The 18,582-nt window shown below is 44.3% G+C and overlaps 1 protein-coding gene across 1 annotated transcript; it reads right to left on the minus strand.

The window, feature by feature from the left end:
- Nucleotides 1–39: 39 nt before the first annotated feature.
- On the minus strand, nucleotides 40–6,768 carry GNPDA2 (glucosamine-6-phosphate deaminase 2). Its single transcript, XM_082238289.1, has 6 exons — nucleotides 6,515–6,768; nucleotides 3,854–3,955; nucleotides 3,530–3,712; nucleotides 2,845–3,029; nucleotides 1,486–1,660; nucleotides 40–940 (listed from the first exon to the last, which is right to left on the minus strand). Exons 1-6 carry the CDS (start codon nucleotides 6,636–6,638, stop codon nucleotides 879–881), a joined length of 831 nt encoding a protein of 276 aa, XP_082094415.1. The 5' UTR covers nucleotides 6,639–6,768; the 3' UTR covers nucleotides 40–878.
- Nucleotides 6,769–18,582: the final 11,814 nt, after the last annotated feature.

Raw genomic sequence — 18,582 nt, forward strand, 5'->3', positions numbered from 1 at the left:
CGCACCAGTGGTTGTGCATCAATTGAATTTTAGACAGCATAATAGCTATGTTAAGCTTTACTTAAGCTAGAATTACAAGAGAGTGGCATTCTTATGGAAAGTTAACAAGAAGGAGGTAATACTTCGAGATGTGTATAATTCAGTTTTCTTCCGCCTTGCAGGAAGGGCAGCTAACCCTCAAAAATCTAGCTTCGTTTAATGAAACTGAGTGTTATAGCAGAAAGACAAAGATATACGTACACACACCCCTTGACTGTCCAAGTTCATATTCAAGGTGCCAAATAATTTCCTTGCTGTTTTTGCTGCAAAAGACCAATATTGGCTACACCTCCAGAATTCAACAAAACACGACCAGCAGCTTAGGGATGAAAAGTCTTTCACCTTATTTCTGTGCCCCATGCGGATTCCCAGGTGTAGATTTTAAGGCACGCAGCTGCTGAGGTTTAGGTCTGACAGTTATGTGCAAGTCTCTCAAAGTAAAGTGCTCAATTACCAGTTTGTAGGTTAAAATTACACAGCCCGTGACAAAAAGAACTTTTATATATACTTGAATTTACACAGAGCTCTCCTCTTGCAAACAGCTTGTCTAGAGCTACCTTTAAAGTCTGAACTACTCTTCCATTGGCTTCCAGTAGCATACAGGTAGCGTGTAACAGGCAAAAAAGATCTGGACAAGAAAGCAGAGAACAGTGCTTGTAACAGTGCTAAGAGGAATGTATGTTTGCACATTTGGACCTTTCGAACAAAGACAAAACCCCACAGTACTTTAGATTCTCCATTTTAGCCAGTATTCCAGCATATTGCATAGCAGTACATTCATCTGCTACCTAAAACCACTGCCAGGGTCAGCCAGACGAGTCCAACTTTGATCCTCTCTCTCAGTTTTGCTCTTTCATACTGTAAAGTGGGTCCACAAGTTTGTTGTGCACATGCATTAAACCTTGAGAAAAGAGAATCGACGTTAGCAATGCTTCAGTGTAGATAAACCTTCATTCTATGTCTTTTCTTATCCTCTCTATCAACAGGCTGTGGAATCCAGCTCCCATTTATTGCTAGTCACCAGGGCCAATTGTCAGGGAAGGGAATAATAACAGTAATAATTTTATTATTTGTACCCTGGCCATCTGACTTGCCTGCCCCAGCCAGGAGCTGGGCCAAACAGAGAAGTGGGATCATGGAGAGAAGTACATATGCAAGCCAGATTAAAGACAATACCAAGGAAATTCTGCAGTACTAATAGGCAAATTTGCACTTCGAGGTTCAAGAATCATGAAATTGTAAAGCTGGAAGGGTGAGCTCAAAAACTACCAACCTGGCTAACAGCCAGACGCACTGGCCCATTGTACCTCTAAACACCCCATCAAGGAATAAATTGCTGTGTGTGTGTGTGTGTATTAAAAAAATAAGTAAACCATTATTCCTTAAAATAACTTGGGAACAGGGGAGACTTCACTGGGAGAAGCCTGGTGTACAAATGCAGCTCACCTTTAAAATACTTGACCGTTTTAACTCTTAGTTCTAAGGTGGCGTCTTCATCGCATACAAAGATAGTGTGAGGATGTTGCTGAAAAGCAGAAACTGTCCACATGTGATTGACTCCCTCCTCAATTGCCTTGTACAAGGCAAAAGCTTTGTGCGCGCCAGTGATTAGAATCATCACCTGGAAGAAAAGAGCACCATAATTATGCTAAGGAAGATCTGCAGACAGTTGTTGTTATAGCAGATGACAACATCAACTTCGTTGGACTGGTCACGTTGTGCGGATGCCTGATGATCGTCTTCCAAAGCAACTACTCTATTCCGAACTTAAAAATGGAAAGCGTAATGCTGGTGGTCAACAAAGGAGGTTTAAAAACTGTCTCAAGGTAAATCTAAAAAAAAGTAGTATAAACACCAACAATTGGGAAACACTGGCCTGTGAGCGCTCCAGTTGGAGAACAGCCTTTACCAAAGGTGTCATGGGCTTTGAAGACACTCAAACTCAGGATGCAAGGGAGAAACGTGCTAAGAGGAAGGCACGCTTGGCAAATCCACACCGTGATCAAATCTCGTCCGGGAACCAATGTCCCCACTGTGGAAGGACGTGTGGGTACAGAATTGGCCTCCACAGTCACTTACAGACTCATTGTTAAAATCTGTGTTTATGGAAGACAATCTTACTCGGCTACGAGTGATTGCCGAAGAAGAAGAAGAAAGAAGATGGCAGATATTAAGCACACATTTCCTACTGACACTGTGTTATGCTTCTGTAAGAAGACACTGCCAAAGTCGACCTTGTACAGGCAGTAGAGGACATAAACCTGACAGGATTGAGATGGAGAAGTGTGTCCCCATTGAAATAATGTAGTCCACCTAAAGGCTGCACTGTAATTGGAGAGAGAAAAATATTTTGTCCTCTACAATTTCTCAAACTTGGGTCTCCAGCTGTTGCTGGACTACAACTCCCATCACCCCTAGCTAGCGAGACCAGTGTGAAACAGCAGCATCTATTCTACTGAGATTATATGCATTATCGGCTCAAGAGGAAGCCAAATCTAGAGAGTTTTATTCAGTTCAATCAGGATGTTAATTGACAGTAAGAAGGATACTAACGGATTGGGAATAAAATTACACCTCTAGCACCTTGTCCAACTTGGGAGGAAAAGATTGTTTACCAACATCATCAGTTACACCACACAAAATAAATAAACATGCATTACTAGCACAGAATGTTTGTAGCAATGATTCATTTTGCAGTTCCATTGTTTTGCAATGAAATGGACCTGCTATGCTTCACAGATACACTTCTTGTCTAAAACAAGCACACTACAAAAATATCCAGAAGAGAAAGAAAAATATTCTTGCTTCTCTAGCATCCATCACGGTTCCCACGCCAACTGTTAACGCCATAGTAGGAACTTTAGCCAAATCTCCATCAAAGTATTTTGCATTTGCCAGAATGGTGTCCATTGCTAGCGTCTTCAATCTCGTTCTTGATACCAAACTTGAGCCTGGTTCATTGAAAGCTATGTGACCATCTGGACCAATGCCTTGAAAGAGAACACACAAGGAAGACAATGTAGATGGGAATGTCTGGTAATACTAAATAACTTTATGCAGCAGTAGATTGGTGGCATTCATTCTCAGCTATAGTTGATAGTTTGCTTTTGAGAGCATCAGAACAACACTAAGCATATCTTTATATTTGCAGTTTAGTTCATTAGATGTGCTCCAAACTGCAAGTTGAACAACTCCGCAGCACAGAACTGAGCGCATATGTAATATAAACAGATGGTGTTTATTAAGCTTATAGGCTACTCCCATTTGTTTAATAAATCATTCCAACTATTTTTGTTCCACCCAGATACTTTTATTAGGTTGCAATCCCCCCCCTTGCCTGAGAGTAAATCTTATTGAACTCAATGGGATTATTCAGAGTAAACCTGCACACAGAATTCTGTTTGGTAATTATGCATTACTGATTTGAGTGCTCACTGAAAAACACCTTTTTTGCCACCACTGTTGAATAATATATATATATATATTTTACCTCCAACAAATAAATCTATTCCACCAGCTTCCTCTATCTTTTTTTCAAACGCATCACACTCTGCTTTTAGATCGGCAGCATTTCCATCGAGAATATGAGCGTTATTTGGATCTATATCAATATGCTTGAAAAAATTGTTCCACATGTAAGAATGGTAGCTTTCTGGGTGACTTCTGGGAAGCCCTGGAACAAAAGGTTCAACACAAATGCTAATTTAGTTATCCAATTACTGGACTGCAAACAATTTTTCTAGGTTTACATGGCATACATGTAAACCACCCAGTCCCACCCTATTTTGCAAAAAAGCATTGAAGACAAACCTACCCACATATTCATCCATATTGAACGTCTTCACATACTTGAAAGAAAGGTCTCCTCTTTTGTGATATTCTATCAGTTTTTTGTAACATCCCAGAGGTGTACTTCCTGCAAGAAGCAAGTTCTCATTATTTCATGCACTCGGGGAAAAAATACCTTCACTGTAGTCACAAATTGCAAAATAATCACAAATCCAGTTGATCGCTAAATCTAGGTTTGAAGAGCAGTTGTTGAGTATACGTGCAGCAAAAACCTCAATTTATACCTTCCAGTATTTCACAAATGGAAATAGGACATGTGTTTACTTACACTATGTGTCTTTCTCTCTTAACATCCACCTTTTATTACTAGTAAGGTAAAAAAGGTAAAGGACCCCTGGACGGTTAAGTCCAGTCAAAGGCGACTATAGGGTTGTGGCGTTCATCTTGCTTTTGGGCCAAGGGAGCCAGTGTTTTTCCATAGACAGCTTTCCGGGTCATGTGGCCAGCATGACTTAAACCACTTCTGGTGCAGCGGAACACCATGACAGAAACCAGAGCGCACAGAAATGCTGTTTACCTTCCCGCCACAGCACTAACTATTTATCTACTTGCATTGGCATGCTTTTGAACTGCTAGGTTGGCAGGAGCTGGGACAGAGCGACGGGAGCCGTCAACCTACAGCAGTAACCCAGAGAAGCAGGAAGATAAATACTTGTTGCAGCAACTTGCTGGTCACAGGACTGGACACGTTGCCAAGCTAGGTGTAGAACTGTCATACAATAGCGGAAGAAGTGTGCATGTACACGAAAGCTCATACCAATAACAAACTTAGTTGGTCTCTATGGTGCTACTGGAAGGATTTTATTTTTTTTGGAAATACAGATTAGACATGCCCCTGACCTGACACAGGGCTTTTATTAGGTTTTTATTCTATGCAGTTCAAACGCACGTCAAAGTGCAAGTAGATAAATAGGTACTGCTCCGGCGGGAAGGTAAACAGCGTTTCCGTGTGCTGCTCTGGTTTGCCAGAAGCGGCTTCGTCATGCTGGCCACATGACCCGAAAGCTGCACGCAGGCTCCCTCAGTCAATAAAGCGAGATGAGTGCCGCAACCCCAGAGTCAGCCACGACTGGACCTAATGGTCAGGGGTCCCTTACCTTTATTCGATGCACATTTTTTTAGAAGCTAGTCAGTACACATACAGGATTGCAGACCACCTGCTCCCCACAAAAAACTCCTAGGCACAGGTGATTCTCAAAGCTGGCTTGCTCTGGAGACTCCACAGAGATAGAACCTGCTCTTCTGAATGTAATGCATTCAGCAAAGAAACCTTTCTCTAGAAGCCCAGAGTCAGCAGTCCTTTGAAGGTGCTCCTACCATTCTTACTCCTGCCTTCAAAAGCCAGGGACCCGTTGTTGCTACACGAAGTTCAAGGCTTCTAGCCATCTTTTTCGGCAGTCACTAGCTCTCCCCCCTCACCCTTCTTTCCATAACAGACTCATTCTGGAGAGCAGGAAGAGAAAGAAATCTACATATGAAGTAACCCTTACTCAGAAGCAAGCCCCACTGAACCGTGTGGTAGCTGGCTCCGAGTAAACCTGGTCAGGACCTTGCTGAAACTTTTAAAATGTGCTACTTTCTTGCCGCATGAATGTGTAACGAAACTCCAAAAGCCATTTTCATCAGGCAAATTGCAGTACATGTGTGTATGTGCACCTGTCATTTTCCATTCGAAAAATGAATCTGGATCCTGTGGAGGGGGGTGGTTTGGAGAAGTTGGAAAAGAAAAACATCCTATGTTCTTTCCTTTACAGCCCCTCCTGAGACTATTGGGCTTTCTGTCATATGTGTGTATCTGTGAACCCACTTTAACTGCGTTAAACAAATAAGGGAAGTGAGAATAGAAAGCAGGATGAGGGAGGAACTCACAAGCCTGGCCGGAAGGAAATTATCCAACAACAATGCGCAGGCAGTTGAAGGATGAACAGTGGCTTCCTGCACAGTGCAGGGTCACGTTCGGTGCCCACTTGTAGAGTTGGAAGGCATTCCGAAGGTCATCTAGCCCAACCATAGCTGTCAACGTTTTCCTTTTTTAAAGGGAAATTCCCTTATTCCGAATAGGATTCCTCGTAAGAAAAGGGGAAAGTTGACAGCTATGAGCCCAACCCCTGCAACAGAGGAAACCATAGCATCCATGACAGATGGCCATCCAACCTATGCTTAAAAACCTCCCAGAAAGGAGAGTCCACCACTTCCGGAGGCAGCACGTTCTGCTGTCAAACAACACATGCTGCCAGAAAATCATTCCTGTCGTTTAGCTGGAATCTGCTTTCCTTACAACTTTAATCGCTTGTACAGTATTGGTTTTCATTCTCTGACGCTGTGCTAGGAGCACTGGATTTAGGGGAGTTCCCCTGCACAGGGCGCAGAGCCAAGGAGCCACAAAACAAAATAAATAAAAATAATATCTATATTTATACAGGTGGCAACTCAAAGTTGGGTGGGTGTGTCCAATTTTGTCCTCCTCACTCAGGGAACCCTGTTATGTCTCTGGTGCTGGATTTTAATTCAGGGAGCCCCTGGTGTGTGTGTGTGTGAGAGAGAGAGAGAGAGGGGGGGGCAAAAAACACACAAAACCCCCCAGCAATTTTTAATAAATAAATGCCAAGCAATTGCATTCATTTACCTGTTGGCAAGCCCAGGGTGAAATACCTGCTCTGGCTCGGTTTGTACTGGATGATGCGGTTGCAGATATACTTCGCAGCCCACTCGCTGGCCAGGTCGTAGTTGTCAAGGATCACCAGCCTCATTCTCCTCCTCCTTCCTGGAAGATCCAGCGGAGAAGCAGCAGCGGCGGCCAAGGCGAGCAAAACAAAACAACAGCAGCAGCAGCAGCGACTCACTACCCGGCCTATGGAAGCGAGAGGGAAGCGGGCGGACTTCCGGCGCCCGCCGCGAGCCCCGCCCCTTTCGGCCGCGGTTGCTTCGGCAAGTTCCGCGGTTATGGGGAAAGGGGCGTCGCCGCTGAGGAAGGGGCTCGGAGAACCCAGCGCGCGTGCGCAAGTTCGGCTATAAATACCTGCCGGCAGCGGCCCCTCTTGTTATTTGCGTTTGGGGCGCGGAGTGTGAGGTTGGGTGTATTTAGAGGGGGAAGGGGCAGGGCGAGGAGCGTGTCAAGGAAGCCATTCTGATAAACGCTGCTTTGGAAAGGGAGGAGCCTTTTTAGACGAGTTTTCAAACGGTGCAGGGAGAAAAGAAAAATGCAACCTGAGGCAGTGCTGGGGGGGGGGAATTAAACTTTCTTACCCCCCATTGTTTGTTAAACGAGGGAAGAATACTCTGCCAATGCAGATAAAATTGGATTGTTTTACATGTATTGCAAGGGTAGGTGGGGAATTAACTTGGAGAGTGGGCTAAATGCAAACTTGAGCAGTGCAAGGGGGGGTGGATGCAACCTCCCCCCATCATAGTTTGTAAACATGCGGAGAATACTCTGTCAATGCCGATAAAACTGGATTTTTTTAATATGTATTGCAAGGGTAGGTGGGGAACTAGCTTGGAGAGTGGGCTAAATGCAAACCTCCACCCCCCCACCATAGTTTGTAAACATGGGAATACTCTGGCAATGCAGATAAAATTTGATTTTTACATGTATTTGCAAGGGTAGGTGGGGAACTAGCTTGGAGAGTGGGCTATATTATGCCAACCCTGCGAAGTTACTAATCCTTAGTTTGCTTGGTGTATGTGGAAGTGTTAGGTTAGCCCACTAGTATTTTGGCATAGTTTATTGGGAGAAAGGCAGACTTTGAACTTAAACTACTGAGAGGCATAGCTACTCAGGCTTCAAAATGGTGCAATCACAAAATGCTGGAAATATGCTGTAGACTTGTTCTCTGCAGCTAGTTGTATATTTAGTTGTATTGCCTTATGCACACATACCCCCACCCTTGCTGCAAAAAATTTTGTGAATGCTTGGGGTTTTTCCTAATGATGCAAGCAGCTTCCAATATAGACTCAAAAATAAATAGGATACTCAAACTTGAGCTGAGGGAAACTGCATTTTAAAGTTCAGGGGGGCTGCATGACAGGATCTTGTAAATCTAGGTTGCTTTAGGGGAAGGGGTGAAAATGCAGTACCTAATTATTTTTTGGCTGGTAGGCCAATAAAGGAACATCTTTCAATGTTAATTGAATTTACTTGCATGCTGCTTCCCTACAGTGAGCTGTGCACATAGCAGCTGACAGGAAACATTCAAAGCAAAGTACAGTTAAAAGAAAAAGTTTTTGGGGGTATAGTTTGCTTTTCTTTGCTGTCACTGGAAAAAGTAATTTGATAAGACAAACTTGCTTGTAAACTAATAGATTAATCACCATGATTTAAAATTCGGCATCCATTATAGTGGCATAAAATAAGAATTTTTAGGACAGACGTACAAATAGCAATGCAATAACTAAATCCTCAACTTACTACTAGTACTTAGTATAACAAATTAGAGGGGGCAGAATATATCCTGTTAAACTCAATCTTACGTAGGCAAGATTTTGATGGAGTTCTATAATCATAGTATCTTAGATCAAGACTTGTATGGGCTCCTGCCTGTGGTGTGACAAGCTTTGCTATTTACATTTACTGAGTTGAAGGCTGAAATCAGATTTATGAAAGCTGGAAGATTCTTGGAGAGTCTTTGTAGTTTTAATTAAATTGCAAAGGACATAGTTAATAGTGTTTCCAGTTTTATGGAATCCAAATTGTGCCTCTGATATTGTTGGCTGAAAAAGATATCTAGAGTAACCATTGCTGTTTTTCTAGAAAGAGGCGCCGGAATTCACAAATTCCTCCCTTGTTATCCTATAATGACAATGGCACCCACCTGAGAGGTGCCAGAAGTGTGTTCCTGTGAGTTGCAGCTGAAAAAATATATTTATTTAAGGGATCTTGCAAATACCTTTTAGGGGCATTAGGGAAAGGGACCTCATTGTGTCCTTCATCCTGGGAGCGGTAGAATTTAAAGAATCTGTTGTCAAGTCTTACGATGTGTTTTCAAAAACTCTGGGTCTGGGGACCAAATACAAGGAAGATTTTTATGTGGAATTATTGTCAGCAATTGAATGAATCCCCCCTCCTTTCCCAAGTCAAATGTCCACATGACCAATTAAACTCCTGGGCTGTAAATGAGATTTGGCTATACACTCCAAGCACAGAAATCTGTAATTTGGCTTGGCCTGGGTATTTGTCAGCTTTGTTCCATTGCAAATGGTTCAACTGATGAATGAATGAACTTTATTACGGTCACAGACCAGTATAAAAAAACATATAAATAGAATAGCAGTTAGGATTTTTTTTTTAAACTGATAAATGTTGGAGCAAATAAGGACAAAGAAACAAGCATAGGATAAAACATCTGAATAAAATAAAAGATTAAACACTGATAATGGATGGATGAAAACTGATATTTAAACCAGATAAGAACTAAAAACAAATAAAAACAAGTAGTTAAAACTGTAAGAGCGTAAGAACTAAAAGACTTGCAGTTAAAACAACTATAAGAGGCTGCAGAGTACAAGCCTCTGAAATAGAAGACACAACATTAGAAACTGATGTGCAAATATGGTTAAAACAGACAATTAAAACAATGTACAACAATAAATTTAGAAACAATGCAACAATAAACTATCCCAGGGAGTTGACTTAGAGCCACCCATGGAACCAAGTTTGGGGATTTTCATGCCGGACTATTTTGAGTTGGGTGATGGTTTGCGCCTACAGATTTGTACGCAGAATCTGGCGAACATCCAGGTTTTCTTCTGATCTTTGCCTAACAGCAAAAGGTCAAATTTTTGCTTTTGCGGGAAGTCTGCGAGCCTCACCAGTAGGGGATAAATGAACTTACTACGTGCCTCTAAGTAAAAGGGACATTTAAAGAGCAAGTGTTCTGGGCTTCCTTCCTGTCTCCCAATGGACAGGTGCGAAGTCTCTGAGCATACGGGACCCTTCTAAAGGCTCCACCCAGGATCGGTGAGGGAAGAGCTGTGCTTCTGGCGAGTGTAAAGGCCCTTCTTGCATTTCTAGATACGAGAAAGAAGAGATATGTTGCCGGTGCGGCTATATATCCCTCGATTTCTCCAATTTTATAGTCTGGGCACCTTGCGTAGTCCAGTTGTCTCTTGGTATCTAATATTGTTTGCCTGACCATGGCTTTTGCCTGGCCCAACCCCAGACTTAGAAGGGCTTGAGGGGCAAAACCCAGTTTGTGGAGGGTGTTGAGAACTGCAGTCTGCCAGCCTGACCGGAATTGGTCACAGAGGATCAGTGGGGCTATCCCGGGGGGGGCAGATTCAATGTCAGCCATTTGTAATTGATGTTAAGTAAATGCTAGCCTCCACTCTCATCCCTGTTTCCAATCTCACCCATGTGTTTGAGACACATCTGGGGACTTGGAGGAGAGCTCTAAGAAGTCTAGATTGAACTCTCTCAAGGGGTGAGAAAGCAGAGGAAGGAACCATCCAGGAGTTGTGCCAAAGTTTTGGCCTTGTATAATTTTAGAGCTGCGGAATTTAAGAATACAATTTGTGCTTTTTTTTCTGCTGAACTCCCGATGGAGTTTGTTGGTTCCTGAGGCCTGTACCACCATTCCTAGATAATTGTAGTTTGTGACTTGTTCTAATTTATGGCCTTGGAGTTCCCAGCTTCTAAGCTTTGGTTTTTCCCCAAAAGCGAGTATCTTGGTCTTTTGACAGTTGATTTTGAGACATTCAGAGTCGCAGTATGCTGCGAGCTTTCTTAGTGCTCTTTTGAGTCCAATGGGGGTTCTAGATAGGTTTACCGCATCATCGGCATATAGCAGGACCGAAATGCCGATTTGCAAGCTTCGGCAGGTGGAGTTCTGAGTCTTTGAGTGCAGATACTAAGTTATTTAGATAGAAATTAAATAGTAGAGAGGCTAATGGCACAATGGCACCCTTGCCTGACTCCTTTGAAGGTTTTACTAGGGTCCGTTAGGTGTCTTAGGCGGCTTTGTGCAACTGAGCTTGGGTGACCACCAGTATAGGATTATCCTTCCCCTTCTCCCAAACAGACACACCCTGTGGTCACACCTTTGAGATTTATGCATCTGTTGTCTTAGGTTCACTTGAGAGTGCTGAACAGATTGAATATCCTCTTTCCAGGTGCCATCTTGACCCAAAGTCCTATACATATTTAAAACATCCCACCTACTCAAAAAGGCCATAGAGAATTAAAAGACAAAAGTTAAAAGGTAATGTTATTGCTTCTGCAGCCCAGATTTTGTAGCTGCCGTGGACTTCAGAAAAGTGCATCCACCAGATGCCTCATTATTGGTGAATTAATGCTCAGTTATGTACATTGCTGTCATGCAAACATATTTTTTTTAAAAAATTGATCCCTCTCCTGGCTTAAAATTTCATTGATCGATAGGATTAAGTTTTAGGTTCAGGTATTGGCTGTACCTGTTGGCTTCCAGTGTTCAGATGCCTTGTTTAAATGTACAAACAATATTTAAAATTGTGTGACACATATATACTAGCCACCAGATGGCAGAAAAGGCTTGTGAATGGCTGAGCAACTTGTAGAAAATGAACACCAAGTGTGCAAAAAGCCAAATGTAGGAATTTATTATGATTGGCTTAAGGTAACCAGCAGTCTTTTTGTTCCCCCGTCTATGCTGCTTGCCCTGATCTCCTGAAATGGGCAAGTCCTGCTGATGTGTATAGCTTACTGGTTTGCTGCTGTTGAAAAAGCTCTGAAGAAATGAACCTATGCTGCCAATTCTTATAGTATGACCAGTATAAAGTAAGACGCACATAGGCGGCACACAAAACAATAAAACAAATTCTATGTTCTAAATCTTATTGAGAGAGCTATGTACAAGATCTACAGAAGCCACAAAAAGAAAACTCATTCAGATTGTGTCCAAAAGGAAGATACAGTCTTTAAATGTTCCCTTAGCCAGGCTCCTGTAGATATCAACGAGGATAAGTTTGATCAAACGAAGTGTCAGTGATGTTACGCACAAGAGTTAAGAGAGGGTGGCGGCTTTGTCACCTGTTTCGCCCATGAAGAGTCTGGGTTCTTCAGTAAATCCTCACGGTTTTGATATATTTATAAACATTCAAGTCCATATGTTACATTTCTTCTTAGATTAAGCTGCAATATTTAATTTCTTCAGGAAATTCTCCCTCAAGATTTTGGTGTATTTACATACATTCAACTTCATATTCTAAGTTCTTTCTTGACTTAAGCATTTATTAATTTACTAAGTCATGGCTGTTGAAAAAGCGCCACAGCGGTTACTTCTATACATGGCCGGCGCAGCCATTAGGCAGAGTGATGCAGTCTGCTCAGGTGATGGCCATGTGACATCTTTGATCTGCATCAATGGCCAGGGCTGGGCAGCAAACCAGGACACTAGCCACCATGGGCATACCGATAAGAATATGGCATATATTGCAGGCGCTGGTGCAGTTTGAGAAGTCCTTTTGCCTTAAAACCAAATTTGAAACCTTCCTCAAGATTGCACAACCTCCAACTAGATGCCAGAATTCTCAGACCCGTTTCCTTAAAAATCTCATAATTCTTGATGGCAGCTATGTCACTGGCCTTCTCTTAAATCCCCAGGATTTTTTTCATGCTGGGTAAAAAGTTGCCATCACCTATCTGGGTGTAGGAGGCAGAGATCAACTCAGCGGAAATTTAATAGGCCTTCATCCAGTTTGTGAAATTACACTCCAAAGGGGCCTTTTTGCTTTGTTGTACTTCTCCCTTTCCTTGTTGCTCCTTTTAGTTGCCGAGGACAGGAGGGAAAACAAATGAGCATATTCGCTTTAAGAAAACACATTCTCCCTTTAGTGCAGGCCTGAATCTCGATTGGAAGGGATCCAAATGGTCCCGCATCCTCCAGGCGTGCTTGGAGTTGTTCAGCTGTATTATATCTGCCTGTCCAGTACGTTTCCTCTGTGCAAGGTCTCTTCAGGCAGTAGCAGAGCTGAGCAGTGGTTGCTGCCATGTGAGAAGAAGGAAAGGAAAGGTCCACACACTGTTCTTTTCTTCCTAACAGCGTTTATTTACAAGCAACTTTTCCATCCGAACTTGGACACATCTCGCTCTTGCGAAAAGTGAAACTAACTTCACACAAAGAAACTGCAGTTTCTGTTTGAAGCTCCTCCCCAGATACAGAACGCTCAGGAGGTTTAACCCTTAACCACCACGCTCCACATCAGTAACCACCTGCTCAATCACCTTGCCCAAGAATGGTAGATTTGAGACTGGGCGATAGTTGGCCATATTGGCCGGGTCTAAAGATGGTTTTTTTAGAAGCGGTTTAATGGCCGCCTATTTCAGCAGGGCTGGGAAGGCTCCCTCTGTGAGGGAAGCATTCACCACCCACAGAGCCCATCGCCCAGCCCTTCCCAGCTCGCTTTTATCAGCCAGGATGGGCAAGGATCAAGGAGACAGGTGGTTGGTTTCACTTGTCTAAGCAGCCTGTCCACATCCTCGGAGGTAACAGATTGGAATTTATCCCATGCATCAAGACTAGACAGGACTCTAGCACTCTCCCACCCTGGCCCTACCACCCTGGTGGAGTCTACCACCTCCTGAATCTGAGTGACTATCTGCAAAAAAAACTTTGCAAAAGCATTGCAGGAGATCTTGGGGTCCCTACCAGGCCCCGGTGGTGCAGGTGGTTTCCGATAGACTGAACTACCTGAAAGAGTCCCCAGCTGCTGTTTGCTGCATATGCAATAGAGGCGGTGAAGAAGGCCCTCTTTGCCGTTGCCACTTGGTAGGCTCGACGTTGAGCTCTAGCCCGTGTCCGGTCTGATTCAGAATCAGTTTTCCGCCACCGGCGCTCTAGCCGTCTCAGCGATTGTTTCATCGCCCTCAGCTCCGGGGAAAACCACAGGGCTGTCCGGGCTCCATGCAATCGGAGAGGGCGCTTTGGAGCCAGACAGTCAATAGCCCTAGTTAACTCCGCATTCCAGCGGGCCACCAGGAAATTAGCTGAAAGGCCATCAACTTGGGATAACACATCTCCTACCACTCTCTGGAAGCCTATTGGATCCATTAAGTGGCGGGGCAGACCATCTGTAGTAATGCTCTGGCCACTCGCCCCTCCCTCACCTGTCCTACCATCCAGCTGGATCCAACTGGTTTTCCCCAGTTCCTGAACTTTGCTGTTCTGTTTCCCAATCGTCCTCTGGTCGCAGGTCGCACAGCAGGACTTGAAGTTAGAACTGGAGGCTTCACTTAGTTGGGGGCAAGCGGCTTTTACATTGCCAGGCTTCTTACAGTAGAAACACAGTCCTGAACTAGGAGAAATTGTAGGACACTCCCCTCCCGCTACAGAAGAGTCTTTTGCAGGCATGGGAGTGGCCTTTGGTCTCTGGCGGGAGGAGCAGACCTCCCAGCAGGAGCTGATGCCGTCGGTCTATTCCCACTCGTCTGTCCCCTATTCGCCAAATGGGACTAGTTCAGCTTAAAGGATTCTGCGAGTTCTGTCGCCTGGTCCAAAGAGCTCGCAATCTCAGGAGGCAATTGGTGCATAAACTGTTCTTTTAACACCAGTTTCTTTATTCCTTCTAAAGTATGGACGCCTTCAGCTGAAAGCCGCAAGTCAAAGTTCTGGGGCATTTTCGCGGAAGACACAGAAATATTGTCGGAGGGGTTGGACTTATCCCCCTTCCGAAGGCCCATCTATAATTTTCGTCATGAAGCCCATGCCTTTGCATAATCAATTTTTTAAAACGCTCATAGTCATTGCTTGGGACAAAGGGAGATGGCCCATCAGCTCAGCTAACTCCCCACAAATTAAGGGGCGCAAAATCGGCATCTACATTTTCAAGGGCACCCCCATATCCTGGCAAGTTATTTCAAAGAGAGTCAAGTAACTCAAGACATCGGTGGGGGGTTGGTATTTAGGAACTGCCCTCCAATGAAGGTTGCTCAGAGCAAGCCCTGGAGGAGATGGTCTGGAAATTACTCCTTGTGGCTCTGGGCCTGTAGAGGGCAGCACCTTGGAGCATAACAATAACAAGGCGCCTGCCCATTCGGACGCTGGCAGTCCTCTGCGTATCCACGCGAGGGTTTGGGGTGAGGTTCAACCTCCTCGTACTGTCGCACCACCCCACGGGTGTCCCAAGCTTTTACTGGCAAGTAGACCTGGATTGGGCTAGGCAAACGCTGTCTCACCGATCTGCGACTGTCGTGTGGACACTCCAGATTGCAGTTTCCTACAGATGCTTCTCGCAGTTGTTGTGTCAAGTCTCAATACTCATAGGCCATCCAGCTGGTTCTTGGGCTCTTAATGATGGACTGGCCCATTCTGGGAAATTTCTCACGGCACCAAAATCCTCCTTGAACTGGATCTGGCACCCACTCCACAGCTTCACTGGCTGAAAATTACATTTCTTTCGGCTCAGCATAGACAAGATAGTTTTCTCTAGGACGTGTAGAAGCCATCCCAGCTTCCAATTTTCTCACAAGGTGACAATTGTTGATTAAACAACACGCCCATTGCTCTTTGAGAGTTGCAGGACTCTCGCCCACCCGTCCGAGCAGTTCTTAATTGGCTGGCGTCCGCCAGTCCCTCTTCCTCCTCTGAATCCCCCCAAAACCAGGACGAGGAATCCACTTTGGGACTTGGAAGTTGGGGGGTTCTGCTGCAGTAGGAAGAGAGTTACTCTCTCCACCCAGCCACCATTGATCCAACGTTAGCATTGTATTTTCATGGGGGGCTCCGCCTTCCATGATTCCTAACTGTCTACCAGAAGGGGAAAAAAATGTCTGCAACCTATAAGATACATGCTCAATTAAAATCAAGAGTGCCTTTCTGTAGGGAAGCTCAATCCCACAATGCTGCCAAGATGTAGTAATGCTCCGGCCACTCGCCCCTCCCTCACCTGTCCTCCTATCCAGCTGGATCAGGTTTAGAGGAAGGCATCTACTTTTCATGATGTAGAAGGCATCTACTTTTCATGATGTAGATGTAGAAGGCATCTACAGCCAGAGGCATCTACTTTTCACAGGACAAAACGCATCAAAAGGGGTAGTTGCTGCCACCACTCCCTTGTAGCAGGGGCACCAGAAGGCTTAACCCAAGGGAGAAGGTTATCCTTCCTAGTTATCTGCTGCCCCACCCTGCAGGTTGCTTCCACAAAATGCAGGCAGAAATTCAAAAGATGCAGTATGCGGCTGATTGGTCAGGCTCTGGATTCAGGCTTTTCCCCATAATGGTACACCGAACAACAAGAAAGTCTCTCTTTAAAATTTATTTTAAAAACAAGATTAAACATACTTAAAAAGCAGGCACATCTCTTAAACGTTTCAAACAGAAAAAACAATAACATTGTAGAGTATAGCTAGCTAACATACTTACAAAATGAGAACAGAGTTAAAGTTAGAATGGTTTCAAAGTCCTCAGTTGAATCCGCATCTCAAAGATAGTAAGAATCTTCATCACAAAGACCCGCATGTGAATGCAGCAGGCAGACTGTCTGGATGGCAACTGACAGACAGGCGGATTGCAAAGCGCACCCACGGCTTCTTTCTTAGGGTCTTTATTTCTAAACCTCACATGGACCACCTCAAAATTCTTGATTATGTTTAAATTCACCAATGGTCAGCTAGTTGACTAATAACTTGTGACAGCTGAGCTTGTTAGTTCTCAGGACCTTGGATCAAAGAGTTCTTCCTTATTTCTCAGAGACTCGGCAGATACACATTCCCGGAATGATTAGGGTTGATAACTCATTCACACCCAGACAGCCTTGTTAGGTACTAGAATACCACTAATCAACATGGAGAGTTTCCTGTCTGAGATAAGCAAGTCACACTTTCAGAGACTGTTAGTCTGCAGCTTTAAAGTAACAAGGGCACACATTCCCCCATAAATCCTATGGCCTTTGGTCTTCCCATAATATTTTGCTTCTTACTTGACCAAAGTTTTGTCTCGAGATTTCCTAACTTCAATACACTATCTGAATCGGTCCCACCTCCCTGCAGAGGGGAAGGGTCGCGGAGAAGCCCAGTTGCACCAGGAAATGATCTGACCATGGCACTTCTTTTGTTTTGTGTCAGATCACCAACATCCATAGAGGTAAACACCAGGTCTAAAACATGTTCGCGGCTATGAGTTGGGTCAAACTTATTCAGGGACAGCCCCATAGAGGCCATGCTTTCCACAAAGTCCTGAGCGGCCCCTTATAAGGTCATGTTGGCATGGATGTTAAGATCCCCCAGGACAACCAAACTAGGTGTCTCCAGGAGCATATCCACCACGACCTGAAGCAGCTCGGGCAGGGAATCCTTGGTGCAGTGGGGAGGTTGGTACACCAAAAGGAATCCTGTACTGCCCCTATTGCCCAACTTCCAGAACATGCACTCAGAAAACTGGGTCTTCCCAATAGGATGCCTGGTGCAGACTAAAGACTTCGTAAAAATCGCTGCAACTCCCCACCCACATGACCTGGGTTGCTGTGCGTAAGAGAAACTTGGTGGACAAGCAGCGGCAAGGACAGGCTCATCTGCTTCATCCAACCAGGTCTCTGTCACACATGCCAGGTCAAATCCTCCATCCACAATCAGGTCATGGGTGGTAGTGGTTTTATTCATCATTGACCGGGCATTGCACAGCAACACTTTCAGGTCATGTTGAAGGGCCATTAGAATATTCTCTGTATGATCCCAAAAACTCTCTTAGGCATTTTCTCCTCTCTCAGAATGACTGGCTTAGGCGGGTAAAAGATAACGGCAAAGTTGAATGGATGTTATTGTACCCCAGACAGGGGGAGACTGAAAACAAAGAGACGAATTGAAGAGGAGTAGGGTAACACAAGTAACAAAGCCCCAGCTTATTGCTATTAGTGTAAATCACATGTTTTACATGTGAACACGTTTCGAGGTCCATCAGGAGAACAAGGCTGGCATTGATGGAACAGGCTCAGATGTTTATTATTCAAGGTTGTAAAGAGATAGGCAGACTCGGGAATGCATATTGCCGTGGCGTGGAGAGTCTGGTGAGGCCATTGCAGGAAAGAAGGGGGAGGGGCAAGCACATATAAGGACATAGGAAGTTGCTATAACTTCCTTTTTCCCAGAAATCAGGTGGTATTGTATTCTGCAAATGTATAAAAAGGGGGCGCACCCTGACTGGGTGTGCAGGTTGTGAGCTTATCACCCTGTACCTTTGTTCTGCATATATGCACTTCAAATAAATCCTGTTAATAACCTGCAAGGACGTTTCGCCGCTTTGTGTGAATCTGCTCCGGGGACCCAATAGCAGAGATGGATGGTCTAACAATGGGTGTTTTCCCTTGCTGATTTCAGTATCCTTCTGGTCAGGACCAGACCTGGAGGCAGGGATAGTCCTCAAACGACGACTAAGCCTGCCTCCTCGGTAATGACATGGTCTGGTCTTAGTATAACTCCTCCTGCCCGTGATCACTGAGATCAGGTGTCCCAATACATCCCTCCCCCCTGTGAAACCTGCCCCAGCCATTCTGTTGGCTGAGGCCCACTCCTAGGCAGCCCAGACCCTTCCCCTTAAAAAGCAAAATACAATAACTTAACAAAATAATAAAAGTAAAAACAAAGCAAGAAACAATTATGCTAAAATTAAACTACTCCCCACCCTGACTAAATATTTCTGCCCCCACCATTTGAGGTGCAGCAAATTAAGAACATTTAAAACTATTTTTGTCACTTGCTGCAGGGAGCTGCTCAAGCCTCTTAAGCTGTGG

This window comes from Podarcis vaucheri (assembly GCF_965113315.1).
Source record: "Podarcis vaucheri genome assembly, chromosome: 9".
Lineage (NCBI taxonomy): Eukaryota > Metazoa > Chordata > Lepidosauria > Squamata > Lacertidae > Podarcis > Podarcis vaucheri.